The following is a 26,719-nucleotide window of genomic DNA, read 5'->3' as shown; positions in this document are numbered from 1 at the left end:
ATTTAACAATACTTTGACTTCTTTTGGGCTGCTTATTAAAATACTTGTATATTTCGTTATAAATGTTCAAACATTTATCTATTGTTAAGCAAAATATGTGACTACATGTAAATATATTGATCCTAGCTCTCGGAGCCACGACTTAGAGCTCCTGGGCCGATAGGCAGATAAGGAGTCTGGGCCTGAATTTCCCCGATTCAGCGTAGAAGTCTGAGCTCTACGGTTATATTCCTAAATAAAAGCTCTTAACAATCGTCGACTAAATATGCGATAATTATGCAACATTGCGATTTAAGGGCCCGTTGCAAAAGTCATTCTGAAAAACCTAGCCGATCGGCTAGGTCGTTTGGCGGATTCCCAAAAAAACGCGTTGCAAAAGTCGCCGATGTGCGATCTAGCCAAACGAGATCCTAGCAAACTCGTTTACTTTTTATTTTTTACCGCGCGCATTCTTTAACCAATCAGAAGATGCTATTTACGCGGGGAAATAGTACGTTTTTAAGCAGATGGCAATTCCACAAATTTAAGCGTAGATTGTTTGGTTCTATTTTAAATATAACTTTAAAAGTTTAAAGTTAAAATAAAAGTTAAATTACAAAACGTTATTCGCGTTTCAGTATATACTTTTGCATCGATTAATTATATTTAAATTACCCTATTTCAAAATAAACATTGCTTTTACAAATGTTTCTAATTTTATTATACTGATAATGAAACGGAAATTGAAGAAAATTGCCAAGTTTTGGGCACACGTGACACTTGTTAACTTTTGTGGTAATTTATAAAACGTAAAATACCCAATAAAAGCGTTACTTCAATGTTTTCCTTGTTTAAATCGTAAAAAAGTCATATTTAAATAAAGAGAATTACGATAAATTACTGCAAAATGGCAAACTCAGGGCTGTCGTTTAAGGATTTTTAGGAGGGGAAAAACGCTGTTGTCCGGGGGCAAAAACGGGTCAAATTTAATATTTTTCAATATTTAATCGAAATAGTTATTTGCACCAATTAAACAGTAAATTTCTAATGTAGCTAAATGCAAATTTGTTCATGAACTCTTTTGGGTCAAAAAATTTAGATTAAGTCCCTGGGAAAACGCCTCTCCTAAAATGGCGGTTAGCTTGGCAATAATATACGCAAAAAATACCCTTCTCTTATTCTAAGCTATCGCAGTGGCGTAGCCAGGGGGGGGGGCACAGGGTGCACATGCCCCCCCCGAAACGTATGGTCGTACGTACAAATATTTTTATTTTTTTACTTTTTTTTCAATGGCGTGCCCCCCCCCCGAAACAAAATCCTGGCTACGCTACTGAGCTATCGAGTTTATTAAGAAAAACGACATACCTGAGTTGCAGAATGCAACGGTGGCCGAGCGCGCAATACGTCATGCTCAAGATCTGGCCTAAGCTCAGTCCACAATTTAATAAATACGAGTTTCGGAAGACGATAATTTTGTAAACATTCCTTCTCAGACAGCTCTAATGGATTTGGACGTTCATGCCGTACTCTTTCGCGCCTGAAATCAGGTTCTACAGCTTCATTACCGCGATTATTCAATTCATTGAAATCAAGCAACGCGATAAATTCAGCCATTTTTCCCGCTCTAGCCGATCGGCGGCTGCGTGGGAGCAGTCGCCAATGGGCTTGGAATAATTCTCGCCAGCCAAATTGAAAATATACTTTTGCAACGCGTTTTTCGGCTAGGATCGCCAACTGGCTAAACACGCCCCATTTAGCTAGAATCGTGACGTAGAATCGAACTTTTGCAACGGGCCCTAAGGCTGCGTCCGTAAACTAACAAGCAGAAATTTTGGTAATTTTAAAACAAAATCTTCTACTTAGGAATTTCTCCAATATAAATTACGATTGATATTATATATTTATGCCTTCGAATACAGTAATTACGGTCCCTGGAGGGCCCCTATACCACGGCCTAGGTTGGCCTAGGCGGAAGTAAAACGTTTTTTGGCTACACTACTCGAATGTAAATATATTGATCCTGGCTCTCGGGGCTGCGTTTCGAGCCGTGACGCTCTTGCGAGAGTAATGGGCCGTTTCTGATGACAGATTTATACACGTGCCGAAACTTAGAGCCTTCGCAACTTTAAGTCTTAATCCGGCTTAGCACTTCACAGGTCATTAATTTTGAATATGGCCCGTCATGAATAAATCACGTCGCAGTTATTCCTGATGCTTCATTGTTTTGAAACTTGGAGATTTAAGGGATTCCCGTATCCGGTAATTTTCCGGGATTTGAATGTACGACGCATCTATTGGGCCGCAGTAGCGTCACCAGGATTTCAAAACTGGTGGCGCTTAAGCCATAAGCACTTGTCAGGGGCGTCCCACTGAGTGATATGGAGGGGGGGCTCCCAAAGAGGTTTGTAAAGTGGAAACATTGAGGCCGACTAGGAAAAATAAAAATTTTTATGCCCAATTTTATGTTTGAAGAAACTTATCGCCAAGTGAATTGGAAAAATTCTTAATTTTAGAAGGCGCTTTTCGGAAATTTTTCAGGTAGCTCAAGCGCCGCCAAAAAACACCCTAGCGACGCCACTGTCGGGCCGAACGAATACGCGTCGTATAGATCAATACAATTTCACCGGCGGACGTGGGGAGATATGGTTACCGGGTGACGCTAAAAAGGATACTACCTTTTGTCTTAGCCCAACAATGAAAAATATTTTTGTTAAATTTCAAAATATTATTTTTGTTACGGGAACTTTAGATAGTTTATATCTAAAAATATTTATTTTCTTCGGTCATCTTACAAAATGTCGGCAATAAAGTGAGAGTTAAAGTTCTGTAGTTCCTGGTGAACCGATTTGCACTATCTAGGGCCCAAAATGTCGGTAAAATGAAATTATGTGTTTAATAGCAGATTCAAAAAACGGAGAACCTTATTATTAAATTTCAAAACATTTCATGGAGCCATGAAGAAATTAAACAATTTTCGAAAATTAGTGAATTCATAGAATTTGGGCTGCTCGTTTGCGGGGTAAAACATAAAGAATAATAAATACAAAATACCATTTATACATAAAAGCGAGGCACAATAGCATTATTTTACTTCTGCCTACTTGGAAAATGGCCGGCAAACTCATTAAATCCCAGTTATCTTTAGTACCGTTTAACCGATTTGCACAATTTAGGACTGAAAAATACCCATCACGAGGTAAATGGGGGACAAAAATCATTAAAAATGCAGCTAACTCACGAAGTTTCACATCGAGTGAATAGCAAGAGTGTAGGCTAGTGGCGGAGATGCCGTGGGGCTCTTGGGTTCGGGCCCCTCAGTGAAAAACATACGGGGGCAGAGCCCCACAGTAATTAAATTAAATTACCATCATTGAAAAAATCTTATCTCACTAATTTTTATTTTGGTCCAAATTCAGTCTTTTTACAGACGTTATTTGGATATTGAAGATGCAAGTAACATTTAGATGAACTAGCATAAAATTGTTTTCGGTAGATACGTCCAAACAGAAAATCGGCTCGTCGTGTACTCTGTTTTATTTGGATATTGAAGATGCAAGTAACATTTAGATGAACTAGCATAAAATTGATTTCTATAGATACGTCCAAACAGAAAATTGGCTCGTCATGTACTCTGTTTTATCCACGTTATGTTAGATAGTCTAAAATGCCTTCGTTATGTATGTGGCCGAAAAATTATTAATGATGTACACAGAGATTTTTTCTGAAAACTCGACTTCAATTATGTTATCAATGATTTCATTGACGGATAAAGAACCCTTTTAAAAATATATAGTAATTATGATTTAAAGCCGTGCATTTTCGTGTTAAGTTTTAACATAAGTAACATAATAACAATAAGTATGACAATTAACGAGATTTGGAACCAACTGATTTTCATAGTTATTGCGTAATCAAGATGTTTTCTCATCACAGAGCCCTCTAGTGTCTAAAATATGCGAGACTTCCGCTAAGCCGAAATATCTGGTTTCCGATAGATAGGCGGAATATTAGGCTAAAATGTTAAAAATTAAAAAAGTTTTTCTCGGCGCCACGAGCTCATGTTCTTTTTATCACGCACGATTCGCACGCGGGCTTCAAAACAAAGCCAAAGCCCCTCGCGACTCCAGAACGTGCTCTCCGATGTTAGGCTTAAATTTTTATCAAACAGTAGTCATCCAAAACAGTAAGTCGCGAGTCCAAGTCACAGCTTGAAGAGAGTACCAGTGCCGAAAAAAGGTTTGGTTAGAGAATTAGCATTAAAGCAATAGGAAGTGTCATACTTATTGTTATTATGTTACTTATGGTTTTAAGTATATGAATTATTAGTTAAAAAATAATGAAATGTTTAATTTAATTAAAACTTCAGTCTTCCATATGGTTTTAAACAATTTTTAGCGAATGTGCCTTAAATGATGACGAATAAGTTTCATCTAATTTTAAGTTACATTTACCATCCACCTTTGTCGCAAACCACTAAGAAAAACATTTTTAATAACTCCATGCATGATGTCATTTTCTTATATGGTGAAAATATGACAATTTGAAATTATTATATGCTTCATAATTTAAAAAATAGCTTTGCTTAATTTTACGTGGAATTTTAATGATATTTGTCACCATTTTCCACGCTGCATAGATAACTATTAAGCGAAATTTTAATGATATTTGTCACCATTTTCCACGCTGCATAGATAACTATTAAGCGAAATTTTAATGATATTTGTCACCATTTTCCACGCTGCATAGATAACTATTAAGCGAAATTTTAATGATATTTGTCACCATTTTCCACGCTGCATAGATAACTATTAAGCGAAATTTTAATGATATTTGCCACCATTTTCCACGCTGCATAGATAACTATTAAGCGAAATTTTAATATTTGTCACCATTTTCCACGCTGCATAGATAACTATTAAGCGAAATTTTAATGATATTTGCCACCATTTTCCACGCTGCATAGATAACTATTAAGCGAAATTTCAATGATATTTGTCACCATTTTCCACGCTGCATAGATAACTATTAAGCGAAATTTTAATTATATTTGTCAAAATTATTTTTATTTCTAAATGGTAGTTTACATATGTGTTATGTCGCATAATAATAATTTTCTACCTCCACATTTCGCTGTATTTCAATAAAAGTAATCGGAATCTCATGACACTGCTATTTTTTGTTAGTCGAAAAGGTTATGCCTGGCAGCGCTTTTTTCCCACACCTAAAATAGTGGACATTCATGCCTCCTAAAAACTTAACATAAAATTTAAAAACACGTAAAAATTCTTTTTTCGTATTAGTTTTGGTTTCCGACGCCGACGGTGTACTTCAGATTCTGTTTACGAGCCTCCAGTTTGTGCTACGTCACAACGTTATAAAAGCGGAAATATTACATTTCGAGTTATCCGAATTTTTCATTACTTCGCTCGCCATTTTCCAAGATGGTGGAAATTCCACCAAATGAGGCTCCAAATATCGGGTGCTTTAGGTGTGCACCTAGGTGTAAAATCGTCCTGTGCCTATGTGCTTTCTTTATGTTTTCTAAATGGTAGTTTACAGAATTACAAACATCTATACAGCAAAGTAATGTGTATAAATTGATATAATACTTATATTTATATCTATTTGTGGTTCTTTTATCACGAACACGGTTGTCTGAAATTGATTTAAAACTAATGACTTTTTAAATAATTGATGTATATGTATTTATGAAAATGAACAAAAATAGGTTTTCAAATAATGCCATTTCGGAGTAAATTAAATAAGAAGTAGTAATTAAATTTAATTAAGCTTAATTTAAAATTTTAGTTTACATTGCATGCAAATTATTAACCGATTCGTCAAGAAAAAGAGCAAATTTTTAAAATCAATAAAATACAAAACCAATGAAAATACAATTTAAATCAAATTTGAAATTTTTTTTAAACTTTCAAAAAAACCAAGAACCCGGTTCCCGAGACAGCCGCATTGAAGTAAAATCTCATAATCTCCCACAACACTAAGATTTTGAATTTCAAATCGGTATTTTCTATACGAAACTTCCTGGTATCAAATTCGAGGACATCCAACCTCGACTTTACGTGACAATTTCACCCTCCCAGGGGTTTTAAACTGCCCACTTTCAATTCACTACAGCTCTTTTGTACCAGTTTCGGATTTCTCGCGAATCGGTTTGAAAAGGGGTGTTTGGGAGCTTCGTGTATTTCGAAAAACTCGTTAAAACGAAGTGAAAATCGACCTCGAATCTTTTATCAATTCATTTTAATTATTTAAAAATTTCGGAACCAAAAGTTCTAATTTAAATTACCAAGAAAATATTTAGGAGGACAGAGAAAATGGAGCTGCAACTAAAGGGGAGGGGAGGGGGTAAAAGGGGCCTTAGCTCGTCCAGTGTGTCTTCCCCCCTTACCGTCCAAAAAGTGGGGGAAAGGGGACATGGCTCGTCCGGTGTGTCTTCCCCCTTACCATCCGAAAAAGGGGAAAAGGGGGCATGGCTTGTACTGGAGTTTCTTCCCCCCTTACCATCCGAAAGGGGGGGGGGGAGTTGACATGGCCCGTACTGGAGTGTCTGCAACCCTTACTGTCCGGAAAGGGGGGCCCTTAATGGTTCAGAGTGTGCAATAACGGGTGGTTTTACCGGGGAGTCGGGGTCCGGCTCTTGTAACCCATAAGGGCGGTGGCACACTGGGAGATGTTAGCTCTGGTCAAATGGTCCGATCTCCACCTCCGACTTCGGTCAGGTAGGGTCTGGATACAGGGTTTCGGCTCAGGCTAACGGAGAGGGTCCGTGCACACTGGCCGCCTCGGCGGATTGGGTAGCCTGCTGTGGGGCAGCGAGCCTCCGTATGAGGGCACGGCAGTCCTGTTTCCCGGCCTTTTGGAGTTATACCGGGATCTCCGGTGGCAGCTGGGCCGGGTTACTTGGCCTGCTGTGTGCTCGTCGTTCCCCTTTAAGAGCTCTCTCCAAAGGGTTTGACTCTTTACCTCTGTAGGTAGGGTCAGTGTTTCTTTCAGAAAATTTTCTTCGGGGGGTTTTCCAGACATCCGAAGGTGCTGGTATACAGTGGCGAGCGTAGCACTCCCTGCACGCCTGATAGTGGCGTCGGAAAAAGGGGAAGCTCCGGGGGGGGGGCGGTAGACTTTTTCCGGGGGGGGGTGGCTTCGCCCCCCCCCGGAGAGATGCCTGAAAGAAACACTGGGTAGGGTGTCGGCTGGAGTTGCTATAGCACCCATTCAAAATCCCACTGCTGTGTGCGAAGTGAAGATTGGTCCACCCGTTGCTGCACCTTCTGCTGGGTTGAGTGGCTTGCGTCAAAGGCGTGACCATCAGTAGTAGGATACTACTACCCATGCTGGACTTGTCACCTGTCCGGGCTGTGTGGACGCTGGCGTAGGGCACTATGATGATAGACTTCCGGTGGTAAAGTCTTTGTTACTAGGTACACCGGGCTATAAATTCTAACACACTGTCCGGAAAGGGGAGGGAAAGGGGACATGGCTCGAACTGGAGTGCCTTCCCGCCTTACCGTCCGAAAAGGAGGGGCAGTAGCGGCGCTAAGAGTGGGCTGAAGTGGGCTTTGGCCCCCATGCATTTCTGAGAGATTTTTTGCCAAGAAACGTTTTTCTGGAAAAAAAATCTTTCAAGAAGATAGTAGACCATAAACAGATAGATTCGGGAGGGAGATAAAATTGAATTGAAAAGAAAGGGGCTTAAGATAATTTAGGGAAAAACCCCGGGCATGCACGTGTCCCCTCCAGGTCGGATACAAGGTCAGTAGGGGGTCCAGTAAACGCGACGAGAGCCGCAACAATAAAACGACCTTAAAACGACCTTGCTCTTCTCGCTTCCTGGAAAATTTTTAAGGGGTCACTAAATGAAGGGCCACCAAAATCTTAGGGGCCACCAAATAATTAGCCCATTTGTGAAAAAACCTTAGCGCCGCTACTGAGGAGGGGGAAGGGTCCATGGCTCGTAGCGGTGTGTCTTTCCCTTTTTTCATCCGGGCTGGTGATTTCTTTTTAACGAATGCGTGGATGGCATTAATAAGGACGATATCGAGATAGTTACTTTAAATTTGAAATTTAATTTCGAAACAATTTTTATTTCTGTTATTTATTTATTCTATCTAATATTATTTTACTTACACTCATGGTATTTTAAATATACTTAATCAGCTAGGCTAATACCCAAGTCAAATTCAAATTCAAATTTATTTATTATTTAGGAATACACAAGTCACCACCTTAGGCCCAAGTCATCTAGCCAGTGGTGGTGTAAGGGGGGGGGTGAGGGGGCGGTCCGCCCCGGGTACCAGGGTAGCCAGGGGTGCCATCGGAGAAGCTCGAGGGGGGGTGCAAAACAGAACGATTAAACTTGAAGAAGACGGACCCGTGAAAACGTCTGCATGGTTCTGGAGGGTGTCACAAAACACTGCCGCCGCCCCGGGGACCCAGCCTTCTTAAGCCGCCACTGCATCTAGCGACTTTTAATGCCTTAAACAGGCTGCCGGGTTACAATGCGTAGGAGGAAGTGCCAAGCAATCCATGCCACAGCTCCCTACACTAACTATTACCGTAGAAGACGGTTTTTTGCACATAACGTGTTATTTTACTTCCATCGAGGAGCTAATTTAGGAGGGTCCAAATAAGTGGTCTTTATTAGGGTTTGACCTAGAAAATGGCCACCTCGACCTACAAAATGTTTATCTCGAAAATATGCTAAAATCTTAAAATTTTATGAAAAATAAGTACATTACAAATGCAATCTAAACCTTCAAGATGTCAAAATGGCGGTCTTTTAAATTTTGGGTAACATTGAGCTAACAACACATTTTATTCCGTTGACCGATTACTTCACCAATAAACGATTACAGAGATTACGGATCTACTGCAACGATTACCAAATTATTACGAAGTGATTACTCTAATTACGAGGCCATTGCAGTTGCCGTAATCATTGCAGCCTTAAATTTCCTTTTTAAGTAGTTTAAGGTGAAACTTTATGTAAATAGCTTTTCCGTAAATTATATATTTCAGCTTATCGCGGCAGATTTTCGTCTCGATGTGGCTGTCGGTTTTTTTGACGTCAGTATGTGAACTTAACAAACAACAAACTGAGAGAGGAGCGCGCGCAAAGGGGATTTATTCTCTCGTAGGCGGGGCCAAAGCCGTCAGAGTGATCTTACCATACGCGATACGGCAGGATAAGCATTCCAAGTTCATTCATGATTTGAGGTTTAATTTTTTGCAACTTGTGGTTTCTTGGGATTTTTTTAAATAACTCTTAATATCTTGTGGTTTAGAAATCTTACAATTCCAAAAAGCTGAAAAATGTTTTGTAAATTTTTGGACCTAAATTTTGAAAGAATGATTGATTATTGTGTTATATTGCTAAATAGATATTACACTTGGGTCTGTTGCAGTAACACATTTTTAAAGGTTTCCTTAAGATCTTTTTGAACTTCGCTTTGTGTTGAATTTCAGTTTTAATGACCCAATTTTTATCTTCCTGGGACGAAATACATCCTGTACTCCCCCGAAACATTTAATTAGTTTGCTGCAAATTAAGCCAATTAAAAAGTTGTTTAATATTTAGAAAACATTAAATATTAAATGTTATATATATAGAATAAATTTTGCGAATAAGTACTTTCTTCGTGCTTCCATAAAACAATTTTTGTAAAATAATTATGGGCTTCATTTTAAGTTATTCTCCAATCCAAATTTAACAAAATAACAAAACCTCCATCAGTTTATTTTAAGAAGTTCTCTTTCAGAGCAGTGCATGTGTAACGAATTGGGTATTTGCATAATCGATTTCACTTTCAACTCTTAACATGCAACAACTCTTATCATTTGAATTTCTTATTTGGGGCTAGATACGAATTAATAATAAGTCAATGTTTGCGAAGCGTCCTGGTTGTTATTCGCTCAGTGTGGATGAAAATTTAATTACTCTCTATTCAATCTTCACAACGCTGATAGAGATCCTCACCTAGCGGCAGCCGTCAGTACTGAACATCGGTCTTATTTTAAAAATACACTTAAACACTGATATTGCTTCAAGAAAATCCGGTTTTCATTATTTTAATATATCATAGGAGATACAAAACCTCAATTTTTCTGTACATGTATGTCTGAAATATTTGATTATTAATTATTATTATTATTAATTAATTTATAATTTTTTAAAAAATATAACGTGTAAATGACCTGATAAGACTATTTTTTGTATTTATATTGTTGTATTTTTAGTTTAGTCTACAATTTTATTCCGTACTTCGCGTGCCCTTTAGTACCAACATTTATATCAAGAATATATGTATTTATTCTATACATAGTGTGCACCGAAGGGAGGGGCCTATGATCTCCATGGAAACCGGGAGGGGAGTCAAAAAATCAAAACATTTCACCAATAGCTACTAAATAGGTATCCATTTTTGTTGGTTATCTACGAAAAGAGGTTGGCAAAGTTTATCAAATTACGCCTTTGTGTTGATCCCTTTTACAATTACCTTCGGTATCAAATAAAATGACAATATTCGGACTATCTTTCTAATGGAACTAATCGAACAATTTTTAACAAGGCAGGTAACCATTTTTAACGTGAAACTAAATTCTTAATCATTTTAAAATAATTAAAATCCGCAAACAGATTATTGAAACTGTTAACCCTTGCATATTAGTATAAGAAATCTACACCAGCAAAATGGCGTTATTGTACGGTACATTCTTGCTCATATTACAAATTTATTCTTGGTGCATATATCTATACTTGGAACTGCGTCAGGGGCGTAGGAACCGGGGGGGGGAGGGGCAATGCCCCTCCCTAGAACTTGGCTGGGAGGGGCAACTCATGTTATTGCCCCCTCCAACTTGTTGGTCAGTTGAAATCTTCAAAAGGCTCAAATTCTCATTTTAAAAGCATATACAGCTTATGGAACCTCATCTGTGTTTAAATTTTAGTCTTTTCCCGCCAATTTTTATAGTAATAAACAGTACACATGCATTCGGAGAAGCTACACGCTATTAAAAATTCCAAACCATTCTCTTTGCCCCCTTCAACTTCTAGAACGTTCCTACGCCCCTGAACTGCGTTATTGATGACGTAGGGATGCAAACTATGTATAACTATGTGCTCTAAGAGTAAGCCTAAAAATACAAATACATTTATTTTATAAATCATTTGGTTTGGAAAAATATATCAAATATATAAAATCTGGGGTTTTGTCTGATTTTCAGAGCACCGTGCGGATTTCCGTTCATACAGGAAAGTGTTTCGGAAGCACTGCTCTCGTGAAACGATTGGAATGAGACTTACGTTCATTTTCTTTCACTCGTGGAAACTTTACACAAAGCATTTTTTCCTTTATCAGTCGGTACAAAAACTAGACGGTGCATTCAAAGAGAGGAAAATTTACATTTTATTAAGCATGGAGATTTAATTATTAACTGCGTCAGATTTTCACAGCAAGGAACAAAGAAAAAGAAATAGTAGCTATAGCACCGAACGACGGAGTAAGAGTTTTCGAATAGATTGAATTTCAAGTTAGGGATTTTTGACAGCGTGAAAGAATTAGAATTCACAAAAGATGCTAAGTGTTGGAACAATGCTAATGCTTTTACGTATTTGTCGGTATTGAAAATAGTTCTTAGCAGAGGGTTATGCTTAGGGGCCATGACTTAAGAAATATCTCCACTAGAACAGACCTAGAAATACAGACTTGGTAGTATTTGTTGGTCTAGAAAAGTAGTACATCTTGTCGTCTGCTAGTGACTTTTAAAACTGTTCTTCTTGAATTATTTATCGTGCTCGGAAAAAAATATAATAATATTATAAAGCCATAATGACTCTACTTTTATTATTTAGATGGCTGTGGCTTGTAATACACTTAAAGTTTTAGCCCTAAGGCAAGAAAAATGTAATATCTTGGCTTTCCAGAGCGCTGCTGGGAGCTCCCTTACGAACCACAGCTGCGATTGAAATAACTTACCTTCTTCAATTTATGAAACGTTTGTCACGTCTTCTTTCCCTAAATGTGCCGTTCCTAAATTTAATAGATTGCTAAAAGCGTATTTCCCAAGGATTATATTGAAAATGGATAGATTACTAAAAGCTTATTTCCAAAAGTTTTAAATATTGATAGATTGTTAAAAGCGTATTTAAAAAAGATTGAAAAATTGATAGATTACTAAAAGCGTATTTCCAAAAGATTGAAAAATTGATAGATTACTAAAAGCGTATTTCCCAAAGATTATATTGAAAATGGATAGATTACTAAAAGCTTATTTCCAAAAGTTTTAAATATTGATAGATTGTTAAAAGCGTATTTAAAAAAGATTGAAAAATTGATAGATTACTAAAAGCGTATTTCCAAAAGATTGAAAAATTGATAGATTACTAAAAGCGTATTTCCAAAATATTGCAAAATTTATAGATTACTAAAAGCGCATTTCCAAAATATTGCAAAATTTATAGATTACTAAAAGACTATTTCCAAAAGATGGGAAAATTGATGAAATACTAAAAGCGTATTGTCCCAAAAATTTAAGAAAATTTATTGTTAACTAATTTCCCAAAGATTGAAACAATGAAAAAGTTGCTAAACGCCTATTTCCAAGAGTTTGTAAAAAATGGATTGATTGTGAAAAGAGTATTTCCCAAAGATTGCAGAAAATAAACCAATGACTAAAAACGGATTTTCCCAATAATTTGATTAAATGGACAGATTTCTAAAGGTGTATTTGTCAGAGATTGTAAAATATGAAGCTATTGCTAATAGTGTATTTCCCAAAGGTTGTACAAAAATTTATAGATTTCTAAAATTTAAAAAACGCGTATGGTTGGACAATGGACATTCAGGAAAATCTAAATTACATAAAAGAAATCCGAAATACTTCGGTATTTTTTAAAAAATCGTGTATTTTTAACCAATCCCTAATTTTTTCGACGAAATCCACTTAAAAAAACCATATCTCAGAGCAAAATTCACAAATCCACAAAACTATCTCAAAAATCCACCCAACAAAAAACATCAATCTGTGGATTTAAAAAACAATTGAGTTTTTAAAAAATTTGAAATCTACAAAATCGCGGAAAAAAATCCACATCAAAAACACACAAATCCCGTTAGGTTTTAAAAATACATTTAAATTTTAAGAAAAATCTGCATTTCCAATAAAAAACAAAAGATCGCCTTATTTGCAAATACCGTAAATTTTATTTTCAAAACGTCCGATCCCACGAGAAGTTACAAGTCCCTACCGGAATGTAACGCTTTCTGAAATGTTATTTTAATTATAAAACTTATAAGGCTTTACTTAGGAAATTAACACCTCCACAAGACGATAAAAACCCTCTAATTTTGTAGCTGAAAACTTTAAAAGTTTATCCAAAAATGTTTTCAATCTTCTTTAAAATTACGTTTTCAGTTTTTATCGACCTGCAGCGCCTGCAGTCAAGTTTATATAAAAAAAACACGCAAAGGCTTAAAAGCATCTGGCTACGCTTCCTTTAACTTTCGTTAAAAAAACCACGATTTGCTTTAACAACTCACTTTCTGGTTTTCCTATTTTGAATCGCCTTTTTGTGGCGCAACTTTGCTAGACCGAAGAAAAGTTCTAAAAAAGAACTGTTTTTTAAAATATGGAATTGAAAAATATTTAAAAGCGGTTTGAAAAAAAATAGAAAAAGGAAAGTATAAACAGATTTTGGAAAAGGAAACCGAAAATATGTGAATGTTGGAAAGTCGGAATAAAATCTGAATAAAATCGATATTTGGTACGGACAATCTCCGGCACAATGCTATACCTGCAAGATCTAATGTCCGATGGTTAGCAAGGGTATCTTTTGCCGCGGGGTAAACACTTTTCGGGGTATCGAAATTATTCAAAATGTAAATTGATCTACTTTAGTTAGATACTTTTAATAACCTAGGCCCAAGTCACTTAGCGACTTTTATTGCCTTTAATTCAAGTGGCCGGGTTACAATGCGTAGGAGTAGGGTCATAATTTTGCTCCGATTCTGTAGTGTCGAATAGTCCGAATAGGGGTGAAAACGTTTTCGCAAAATGGCCGCGTGTGAATATTTTATCAGCTAAATTCCGAATAAGCAGACGATTTTATCTCCTTACTCCCGCTTTTTAGTATAAGTAAAAAGAGTAACCCCATTACTCTGACGTTGACGAGTTGCTCATGGTGTAGAGTCGTTATTTCTACCAGAACAGGCGAATAGTTTAATTTAGCATAAAAAGGGTATCTAAAAGTCTTAATAAATAGTAAGTCATCAAACTACAAGTATTCAACAGCCGTTTCATCGAAAACGTAATGGTATAGTTCGAAGCCTGACCTGCTGAAACCTAGGAGCAACAAACACAGCATCAGTGTTTCCACTCTGCGGTAGATATTTTCGCCTATTTTAGGGGCAATTTTACCAGTTTTCGCCGGTTCTATAGTCGATTTTCGCCGCCGTTTTCGCCGCAATGTCCCCCCATAGATTTACCTTAATTTTTTTTAGTGAGTGTCACTGCATATTTTACTTCTCTTTATTTCCAATCTTAGATTTGGGCAATATTTTTTTATATAAAAAAAATGCATTTTATTTCTTCAAATGTTATACATTTTTCATTGGTATATATAAAAATTGAATGGGCGGACATAGGGGGCAGAGTAGAGGGACTACAGAGACGACGATGTTTTAGTTTTTCTGACTGAAAATATCGAAAAATATTTTCGCCGCAATTTGCGCCGTTTTCAATGGTTTTCGCCGCTTTTTCGCCTTTTCGCCGGTTTTAAAATTTATGGTGCCCACCGAGACAGTGTTCGCCGAAAACGCCCTTTTTCGCCGCAAAGTGGAAACACTGCACAGCACCCCACACAATGAGAACGCAACCCGTCAAAAGTCGTGTACAGTTTTCATTGGCTAGACGCAGTAGCGGCCCCAGCAAGTTTTTCTGGTGGTGCGAGATCTCATTGTGAGGTCGGTCTTGCGGTCAAAAGTTATTGGTCCCGTCGTCCTGATCCCGTTTCGGCGTCCCCACCTATGACGGCGCCCGGTGCGGTCGCACCGTTCGCACCGCCCTAGGGCCGCCGCTGGCTAGACGCTTTAGCGCCTGCTGCCGTTGGAAGGGGAAAATTAGGAAATTGTCTCCCCCCCCCGCCCGTAAAACGTTCAGCGTAAACGCTCGTCCAATGAAATTCTCACACAACACTGCATTAGCGTGTTTAAACGCTAGCTGCGTTCTCATTGTGTTGCTGAAACTATTCCGAGGCTTCAATCGAAATAGCAATTCCCCTGGCTACACGAGCGCTAACAATGGTACAATGTCGAATGTAAAAGTTGCTAAATATCATGAACTTAAAACCGTGACCTCTTTCCTAGAATTGTAAACGCTAATATCAAATTTAAAAAATCATCTAGAGCTGACTAAAGATATGTATCTCGGAACTAATTAAAGTTTAATTTTAAAATGGAGGATGATTCCTTTGAGGAAAGCCATTTTGATATTAAAAGGCAGAGAATCTTAAAATTTATACGTCGAAATTAATTCCTAAAAAACTGCAATTTTTTATTAATGTTACTTTATTCATGGATTAAACACTAAAGGATGTTCCACGAGCGAAAATAATCTGTAACCTTGCCACCTAGCGGCGCGAGTCCGCAAACCGGAAGTTGTTTTCTATCCAGGGGCAAACAAACGGGAGTGCAATGATATTTCGTTTATATACTTACCGAAGTGTTTAATCCATGCTTCATTAGTATGTTAAAAATTCAATCCTACGAAGTTTCTCAGTTTTTAAAACCATATTTTGAAATAAATTTGAAACGCAAACCAAAAGTAAATAGGAGTTGTGTGGGCTGGCGCGATGAGCAGTTTGAAGGCTTCAACGTTTTAAACGCATACTCACAATGCGGTTAGCTTAGTTTTTGAGGCGTTAATAGGGAAAAAACTTAATTTGTAAATATTTCAAATAAAAATATAAAACTAATCAAAATGCAATCTTAAGATTGTATGGCGTTGTCGAAATTCTTCGCAAAACCCTCAAGGAGAGCACAATGTTTTTAAGAAAGGGTTTGGGATTTGGAAATGGTTCGGTATAGAGTTGTAAAGTTTAATGCCTTCGTAAAAATTAGAGTTGCGTTTTTTGGTCGTGCTTAAATATGAGATATGTAAAAAATTGTTAGATCCTAAATTTAGGTTATTATTAGCCAGGGAAAACAAATTATTTGAACATAGCAGTGACTTTTGGATAAAAATTAAACAGTTATATTTAAAAAGTTCGCGTACATTTAGTAAACCCATGGACAGTAAATTAAGAGGACAGGTTTTCGATAGCCTTCCACAGTGCATTTTATTTCTCCCCGCGTATCAATCAGCTCGAGAGACTCCGAGGGAGTCTTGCAAGGTCGTTTGTACCACGTGATCTGAAAATTTTAAAATGACAATCTAATGCGGTTGACATTGTTACGTAATTTTTTGCGCTTTAAATTTTTAGTCATTTTTAATTTTGGTTTTTTAATTCAATCAAAACTATCAACTATATTTAGTATATCATATTTAATCTATAAAAACGTGAAAAAATACCTTTTGGCGTAAAAATGTACATCGTGTTTATCTTTTTTCTTTTTCGAACAGTATCGTCCTCTCTTAGCGAAACTTGTTTTTTTTTTTTCAAATAACCTTGGACGACTCCCTTAGTGTGATTGGTTTACGTGGGCTAAAAACCCGGCTGTTTACCGATCCTCTAAACTCTACTATCCATGGTAAACCGAGGGCCAAAAAGTAATTTTTTGTCCGTTCAAAATAGGGTTTTCTCTTAATTATCCTAACAATTCTTTTTTGGAGTCTTTGTATTCGATCTAGGTTTGTTTCAGAGGTATTTCCCCATGCGAAAATACAAAAAATAATATGTGGGTAAATTCGAGCATAATATAATTGTAGACAAAACTTTCTTACAATTTATCAAATAATTTCTTACGTTTTTTCAAATAATCTCTAACGTTTTATCAAATAATTTCTTACGTTTTTTCAAATAATCTCTAACATTTTATCAAACAATTTGTGCGTTTCCTAAAATAATTTGTACTTTCCCTTAAATAAATTGTACTGTCCCTCAAATAAATTGTACTTTCCCTAAAATAAATTGTACTTAATTTCCCTCCAATAAATTGTGCTTTTTGTCAAATAATTCGTTCATGCCCTCAAATAGTTTGTTCGTTCCCAAAAATAATTTGTTCATTACCTCAAATAATTTGTTCATTACCTCAAATAATTTGTGCATTACCTTAAATAATTTGTTCATTACCTCAAATAAATTGTGAATTTCCTAAAATACTTTAGTTTGTGTCTTTCAAGTAATATAATAATTTTGCGCTTACTAAATTTTTATATTCGTTTAATTTCAGATCGTAGCTGTACGAAAACAGTCAAGGTAAAACATAAAATCACCATTTAACCATCTGGGCGATTAAAGGCGGAAAATAAATATAATTAAATGAGAAATTAAAACGCGTAAAATTCTAAAATGGCAAATAAACGAGCGACGTCATAACGAACACGTTTCTAATCAAGCGACTCATCTCGATATTGTTGTTGATAATATAAATGATTTCGTGGAATCTACGACACCGCAATTTCAGGATTGAATAGAGAGAAATCTGGACGCTTCAATCCTTTTACCCAGAAAACGGAAATGAGTAACAGCGGTCGATATCCGAGGAACTTCGCGAAAACGCCGTCATATTTTCAATGAGATGAGTCCAGGACACTATTAATAGATTAGAAGAGCACACCGATCCTCGTCCGCGGGGAATATAAAAAGATTTTCCCGTTCTGACACGTAACCCAATCTAATACGAGAATCGGCGCTAATAAACGACTAATGACTGAGGATCAGACGAGATCGCGAAGATGAAATATCGCCATCGTGCCGGATGGACGAAACTATTCCTCAAGTCTATTAACACCGCTTCCTCCTTATCGAACCTCATCAAAAGTCAATTTAAATTTTGGGAAATGTAAATAGTAAATTTGTTGGATAAATTGCTAAACAGGAACGTGGCAAAGTTTGTTAAGTTGACGAACTAATTTAAATTTTAACTAAGAAGGAAATTTTTAAATTATCTGACGTCATTTACTGCGCGTTAAGCTGATAATTGACATCATCTTCTTCAACGTGAACAAGAAGCGGCTAATTTATTAAAACTTAACCAAGCAGAGTATAATTCAAATACATTTAATAATATTCAATTCTTGGCTTGCGTGTTACATCATTTACTGTAACTGTCATTCACTGCATTATCCTGTACCACGACACCGGAAGTTTGAGCAGCCATATTGAAAATAATTTCGCCGGATATTTTTTTGGTGAGTAGTAAGTATGAACGAAAGTGAAAACAGCACTTTGAACTCAACGGGTTTTCCGAAAGCTGACACTTTTGAATTGGTGGTGGTCGGAATATCGCTGACCACCATCGCCGTATTCGGAATTGTCGCCAACGTCATATCGCTCTGCGTTTTCTCGCGACCGGAAATGAAATCCTCGGTCAATTGTTGCCTGCAAGGACTGGCCATGTTCGACATCGCCGTGCTAATTTGCGCCATATTTCTCTTCGGGTTACGATCACTGGGTCGAAGCGAAGCCTCGTTCCTCAGAGAATACACTTGGAAGATATCTCCTTTCATTATTACCTTCCTGTACCCCGTGGCCCTGGTAGCTCAGACGGGTTCCATTTGGACCACGGTGGCTGTGACCGTCGAGCGGTACGTCGCCGTATGCCATCCACTCAAAGCTCGTTCGTTCTGCACCTACAGGAGAGCCAGGTACTACAACCTAACCGTCTTGGTATTCGCCATCGCGTACAACGTGCCACGGTGTTTCGAAGTGCAACGTTCGCGTTTTTTTGATCCGGGCACTAACGAAACCTACTATAACGTGGTCATGTCCGATTTCCGCAAGAACAAAGTGTACTTCAAAGTGTATTACATCGGGATGTACTTGCTCGTCATGTACGTCATACCTTTCGCGGTTCTGTCCGTTCTCAATGGTCTCATCTGGAAGACTGTTCACTCGGCTAATAGAGATCGCCGGCTGCTCTCGAGACGTCTTCAGAAAGAATTCGGACTAGCCGTCATGTTACTCGGGGTCGTGGCCATCTTCATATTCTGTAACGTCTTGGCGCCCATTACGAACATCTTAGAGTTCTTCGAGAAAGATATCCCGTATATCGTGTACACTTCGAACTTGCTCGTGGTTATTAACTCCTCGGCCAATTTGGTAGTCTACTGTCTCTTTGGACATCGATTTAAGAGGTTTCTGCTGCACATATTTTGCCGGAAGGACGTGACGGAACTGGCCTATTACAGCCGGGACAGCGTGAGGTGGACGAGCATCAGATTGACCACCCCGAAGTCGTCAGTGTCCAGCGGACAAACGAATCAAATCGGGATCACTAGCATCTCCATGGAAGCTAGTAAAATCAAATCTAGAGATGCTTCGAATCACTAACACCGTCTAAACAGGGCATCCGTTCTTAATATTATCCACTGATTTTCTGATGTTACTCCTGGTTCCAAATTTTAAGAAAGCCAGTGATCGTATTTTAATGATGTCCGACAGGTAATTCAGTGGTTTGGAACCATAAAATTTTGCGCCAAGATATCCTTAAACGCAACAATACGTGTTTAATTAACTCTGTATTCCAAATCATACCTCATCCTCCCTCCGTGTAAAAATAAAGAGTGCTCATATAAAGCTGATCAGTGAATTAAGATTTAGATTTATTTTTCGTTAATATTTTCTAAGAATACATGAGTTTAAACGAGTATTTTTAACTACAAATTGGAGAGAAAAGCCTTCCACAGGGCTAATGCCATAAGAGGTTGATTTTTAAATACGAGATGGCGAAAATAATCATCAAATCAGAAAGTTTTAGTTACCTTAAAACCGCGAAAGGAAATGCAATCTATAGTTTTTTCCGCGGCCAGAAAGGGTTCCGATATTGACCGCTGCCTTCTATCGCTTTTGACATTTTTGGTGCTGCTTAGTGGATTATTGCAGAGGTACTCTAAAATTGTTCCGTAAAGAACGTCATAATAATGCCGAATTTTTTATGTATTGAACTATTAGTTATAGTTTTTACATAGAATATCGCCTAAAATAGTTTTCGAAGTTTTTTTCAACAAATCAATAAGTGCGTATTCCCATCCAACAAAAAGAGTAAATTAGCGCCATCTAGTATAAATAAAACTCAATAAAAGCGAACATCTCAGTGTTTTTCTTTAAATTTTGGTTTCCTGTATGCAATTTCTGAATGATATACTTAGAAGAAATGGCGATTATGGCTCTAAGGAAGTAGGTGTAAACGAGCCATTTCATGAAAATGCGTAACAGAAATCCTCTAATTTGGGGTTTCAAATCAATAATCCAAGTTAGTATAATCAGTTTTAAATCCTGTTTCGTTAATAGATTATTTGAAAAAATTTATTTTCTTTGAATCAGAAATAACGAAAATCATTGTAAAGCAGGGAATCAGTTGATCTCACACAGTTATCAGCTAAAAGAAATCATTGGAATGATAATGAAAATTACCAAAAATCTGTGAAATCACGAAAATTAATGAAGTCAGTCGTAAAAGGGAATCAGCTGTACCAAATTTTGACACTGGCCCCAAAACCAGTTCTACGGGTGGCCTCAGAGCCCTAATTTACGTCACTGCACTTATTGATAATTTTCAGTGTAGATAATTTAATTTTGATATCGGTGGCCACAAAAATCAACCATTGCCCCGATTGCCTAATCCTGATAAAATCTTTACCCGCCCGAAGGTACCCATAGGTTGGTTTTCCGTATAATTGCTTATTAAATGTGTATGGACCTCTTCGGCTTTCGCAAAGACTATGAATATTTTAGTTCATACATTTTGGATACGTTCGAGCAAGGTTTATATAAAATGAGAATATAGGAAGCTAAATGGTCGACATCGCTACATTTTGCAGTTGGAAAAAAAAACAAAACCAAATAAAATATGCAAAACGTTTTATAATGTATTTTGGCGGGTATCAAGTTATCAACGGTAGCCACCCACCCGTAAGAAAAATTTTAATAAAATAAAAAAACTGGATATACCCACGCTAAAATGTTCCTACCAACCCATCCACGGGTGGTTGGTTATCCGTCGTGTTCTTTCCACTACCCCGGACATTAACGAATCGATTCTCTGGATTAAAGCTAGCATAATCGCCTTACCAAAATCTCCAACAGATGGCTGTTTCTCAAATGGAATTTCGTTTCCGCGTTAAGAATATTAAAAATGTTATTGGAGCCGAAATCCTTCGTGGATTTAAGTTGCTGTATTTATGCAATTTCCGTTAATTTTCCACCTACGTGAAGAATATAAACTATTCTTCTGGAAAAGTGTTTAAACATGGGTTTCCAACTGAACCGAATAAACTAAATAATATATCCCACCAGTTTGGTTTGAAATAAATTTATACCATAAATAACAAAATACCAATAAGCATGACAAATTGAAAATTTACCACCAAATTGATTTTCTGATATTTATCAGCAAACAGCCCCCTAGTGTCTAAATATGCCCAAGCGGAATTATAAGTTCGGTACAATGTTCTTAGGCAGGAATTTCTCACACTTGTTCCTTGAATAGCTCTATTTCGAAAATTATTTAGTAATAAAGATACGAATTGCTTTTGTGGCTGTAGCTGCAAATGTTCTTAAATACACGAGAAATGGAACCCACACAGGTTCGGCTTATCAAATTTTTAATTAAAAATTATTTCAAAAGATGTGTAAAATGTAGAAATATTTCGCTCCATTTTAAGAATGAAAGCTGTTTTTACCATGGCACCAAGTAAGCCATTTTTAATATTTCATCGCTTTTCAGATCTTTATCATGTCGCTATAGAGTACGAGCGATTGACGCGCAGCGCCTCTAGGGGCAAGCTCACGCGTAACTTGTCGTAATCGTTTGTCGCTTTATAACATTCGAAATTAATATTTTTCCCGCGCCATGTAGATAATCGAACATCTGCTCGTCTAGGTAAAGTTTGCGTTGTCAACCCGCGTATTAGAAAGCAAATGAAAGGCAGTGAATCTTGCCCAGTCCTAAGCCTCGGTTTAATCTGCCGCGTATTTTCAAACGGAAAACCCCGAACGCTCCTTGTAATTAGAAACAAATAACGAAATACGTTCTAAGTCCATTTAACGCCAAAAATCCCACGTATTTCGTTATTTGTTTCGTATTACAATTAGCGTTCGCCATCATTTAAAGATAGTACTCGGGTTTTTAAGTTTCAAAATACGCGGTAGATTAAACCAAGGCTTAAGGCTGGGCAAGAGTCACCACCTTCAAATTTTCGTCTACTTTAAAGACACATTGTGAACCATTTGGTAGGTTAATTAACGTTTAATTATCACCAACTTTACATTGATTTCAATGGGGGCGGCTAAAAACCTTTAACCAAGTTACGCGTGATCTCACCACGAGAGGCGCTGCGTGTCATTTTCGTTTGAAACCGACAAAGCGTATAGTTGATTTTATGAAATAACACGTGCTCTTGCCCAACTTGTTAAATGTTGCTCTTACATCACAAGACCCAGCTATATTAGTATACTCTTCGCACGAGCGATTTGCACGCGCGCTAGAAAAACCTATATATATCGCGACTGTAGCGCGCGCTCGTTGGCTTGTGAATGTAACAGACTGATGTAAGAGTTACATTTCCTACCCATGTGACACGTGAACATTGCACTTCATAGGAATATGAACTAATTAATCAATAATTTTCTCGATGTAATATAGTTTTAGAAACTCGCTAAATGAAGAATTTCGCCACGCGCTTTGTTTTCTTCCAAATAGAATTTCGATATATTGTACTCTTCTGTGGTAAGTGATAATTTCAGGATTCTTCACATTGATCCAGAAACTAAGGGTAAGTTCAGCAGCTGCACCCAACGGAAAAAAACCCGATGGATTTGATATTTTCCACCGGTGAGCTTTTTCGTCATAATGACGTCGTAAGTTGCTAAACGCTTTTATTCAGTCATCGGTGTTTTTTAAAATGGCGAAGCTTTTATGGTAGTTTTACGTCAGTAATGACGTCAGTCATCGGAAAAACCGACTCTTCCAGCCGATGACTTCGGTGAGTAACCGATGACTATCGTGACGTCAAAACCGGAATCGCGAAAAAGCGTACAGTAGGAAACCGATGTCACCGATGAGCGCTGCTGAACGTACCCCAAAGCTCCACCAAGATTTTCCTATCGTCTGGGCCATTATATCAGACACGTTAGTTGATGTTACCCCGAAGTCAAACTGTACAATCGAACAGGAGGTCGCACTAGACCTTATAATCAAGTTTAAGTAAGTTTGTTGCTAGTTTCCAACAATAGGATTGGCGTTTAGTTAAAATATCTTCAAGGAAATCGCCAAGAATTAAAATTTCCGAAAGCCAGGACTTGCAAGTTACTGTTTATATAGTGCTTGTTGAAATAATGGAAACGTTTCAACTGTGAACAGAACGTAGTTTATTTTCTAAGCCTTAATATGTCAAGAAAAGCAACCTGCTTAAAACGAAACCTTTTTTGAATATCATACAGGTAAAATGTTTCCATTATTGCAACAAGCACTATATAAAATGTCACTTGAAGGTCCCGGCTCTCGGAAATATTACTTCTTGGAAAATTTCCATGAAGATGTTTTATTGAAGCCAGTCTTTGCGAAGACAAACCCCCCCCCCCCCGTCATAACGTGTCTCGTGTTCCAACGTCGTTCCTTAAAGGGAGTATGAACTTCCATGTCTTTGGGGTATCAATGAAGTTCTAATTTCTGCCACATGGTTTAATTCAAGCTAAGGACGATTGGCGCTAGTTACTTTAAAAACAAGTTTAGAGTGTTAGCAGACGATTTTTGGATTAAGTTCATATTTCTTTTAAGATTTGGAAATTGGTCGATACCGCGACAGAACAGGCTAGATTTTGCGAGGAAATGAGTCTATTGGAGGATTAACTTTAAATTCTGAATATAAAATGAAAACGGAAGAGGAAAGGTGTTTATGACTGTAAACTTTGCCGCTTTTAGCACCTGTCCAGTTTGGACAACTGTCCGCGTGGTTAGTATGTTAATGGAAGAAGTGAATATATTGGAATAGACGAGCGCGCGTAGGGCTCCCTCTGGGAGGCGAGATGAAAAGTTACTGATTTACGGCTTTGGACACGGACGATCGATAAATTTCACTTTCAATAGATCTGCAATTGAAGCCGTCTGAGGCCAGAAGTTTCGCGTTCCGTGTCTGCTCGGAAGTTTACAGCGCACTATTCAATCTTCATCTACAGGTTATGTTACATACACTTAAATAAGAATGTATTTATTTATACTTTGCGATAATAAATATTTTGAGATGATAAAAGTTGATAAAATAAGGAAAAATCTAATTTCAATATTGACAAAATATATTTAAAATGAGAAAAATTCTGCTTTGAAAATTGACACAATATATTTCAATTGAATAAAATTCTGCTTTGAAAATTGACACAATATATTTCAATTGAATAAAATTCAGCTTTGAAAGTTGTCAAAATACATTTAGTTCTACTTTAAAAATTGATAAAATGTATCTAAAATTAGTAAAATTCTACTTTGAAAGATTACAAAATATAATTCAATTGAGAAAATTCTGCTTTGAAAGTTGACCAACTATATTTTAATTGAGAAAAATTCTGCTTTGAAAGTCGACCAAATATATTTTAATTGAGAAAAATTCGGCTTTGAAAGTTGACAAAATATATTTCCGTTGAGAAAAATTTTGCTTTGAAAGTTGACAAAAAATATTTCAATTGAGAAAAATTCTGCTTTGAAAGTTGACAAAATATATTTCAATTGAGAAAAATTCTGCTTTGAAAAGTAGATAAAATATACTTCAAATTATAAAAATTTAGCTGAGGTAGATTGAAAATCTTGAGGCGATCGATGCGATGGGGCGCATTAGGATCGAGGGGCAGATCGCTTCCATAATTAACGACGCACCCTCGAAAGATTAAATCCAATTTAATCACGATTACGTTGATTAAATCACGTTTAATCATGATTAGAATGTTTAAATCACGTTTAATCATGATTAGAATGTTTAAATCTGATTTAATCATGTTAAATTGTTAAATCTGATTTAATCATGTTAAATTGTTAAATCAGATTTAATCATGTTAAATTGTTAAATCTGATTTAATCATGTTAAATTGTTAAATCTGATTTAATCATGTTAAATTGTTAAATCTGATTTAATCATGTTAAATTGTTAAATCTGATTTAATCATGTTAAATTGTTAAATCTGATTTAATCATGTTAAATTGTTAAATCTGATTAAAATGATTAAATCCTGATTGAAACGATTAAATCGTGATTAGTATGATTAAATCGTGGTTAGAAATTGGAACGAGAATCAAACACAATTGCGATAGAAACATCACTATTAATAATTAATATTAAATTATGGTACTTTAGTTTGGATTGTAATTATAAAATCTCGATTCGACCGATTGTATTGATTAAATCGTGATTAAAATGATTAGATCATGATTAAAATGATTAGATCATGATTAAAATGATTATATCATGATTAAAATGATTAGATCATGATTAAAATGATTATATCATGATTAAAATGATTAGATCGTGATAAGAATGATTAAATCGGGATTAGAATGATTAAATCGGGATTAGAATGTTTAAATCGGGATTAGAATGATTAAATCGTGATTAGAATGGTTAAATCTTGATTACCCTGATTTAATGACAATAACCCTGATTTAATGACAATAACCCTGATTTAATCATTTTACTATGATTAAGACGCACCCAAAATGGCGTTAGTGTAGGGAGCTGTTGGCTCGCGTGGCATGCCGGGCTTGCCACCACCCTCCTACGCATTGTAACCCGGCCACCGGAATTAAAGGCTTCAAAAGTCGCTTGATGACTTAGGCCTAAGGTGGTGCCTTGGGTATTAGCCTAGCTGATTATTAGTTATTAGTTACGTGACCTGCCCCTCGATTAGGATTTAGTTTCGCACTGCACGAGAGGATGACAGAGAAACTCGAATAATAGTCTCAACATAGGAATTCTTCCAATTAAAAAATGGAATCATTCTTGATATATTTTATAAACTAAGTTTGGGTTGTCACAGTATGGGGTTATTTGAAATTGGAAAGTTACTCTCTTTAATTGGTCTTTGAGCGGCCTACTATTATTTACTAAGACCAGTTTCTGTCATTTACTTTGTATACTCTAAGATAAAAATTTTACCAGGACATTTTCATTGATATTGGTAAATTATGGACCAAGAATCTGAATAAAATTAAAAAGAACGATTAAAGATATGATTTTTGAGGTTGTAATTAATTAAAATTAATATAAAAATGATGAGATTTATCAACAATACAAAAATTTTCAAGTGCCTCTCCTCTTTAACCACAAAATAAAATTAATTTTATCTCTTTACATCAAATCGTTCAAAGTATTAGCGCTTCCAATGGGGCGCAATTTCCGATATCAGAACAAGTTAACCATTAAAATTCAACTTTCCAAACAATCTGGTTTCATAGTTGCTATCAACATACACTGAAACAACATAAACTGCATTTTGAAATCGTTTGTACTTTTAGATAATTCTAAGCGTAAATTTCTTGAATGATTAAATAAATGTTTATAGTTTGGTTTTATTATTACT

At 36.6% G+C, this 26,719-nt stretch overlaps 1 protein-coding gene across 1 annotated transcript; it reads left to right on the top strand.

Moving 5' to 3' along the window:
• Positions 1-18,358: 18,358 nt before the first annotated feature.
• Positions 18,359-19,486, top strand: LOC149957302 (FMRFamide receptor-like). Its single transcript, XM_090166960.1, has one exon. It carries the CDS (start codon positions 18,359-18,361, stop codon positions 19,484-19,486), a length of 1,128 nt encoding a protein of 375 aa, XP_090023086.1.
• The last annotated feature ends 7,233 nt before the right edge of the window (positions 19,487-26,719 follow it).

The sequence above is a fragment of the Leiobunum rupestre genome, chromosome 2 (assembly GCF_980474605.1).
Source record: "Leiobunum rupestre chromosome 2, qqLeiRupe1.1.hap1, whole genome shotgun sequence".
In the NCBI taxonomy this organism is placed as follows: domain Eukaryota; kingdom Metazoa; phylum Arthropoda; class Arachnida; order Opiliones; family Sclerosomatidae; genus Leiobunum; species Leiobunum rupestre.
Note: the sequence above shows the minus strand (reverse complement) of the source record. Positions and strands in the feature narration are given on the sequence as shown.

Bases quoted from the DNA above. Each gene is read 5' to 3' on its own strand.
- LOC149957302 (XM_090166960.1), top strand. From the start codon at position 18,359: ATGAACGAAAGTGAAAACAGCACTTTGAACTCAACGGGTTTTCCGAAA.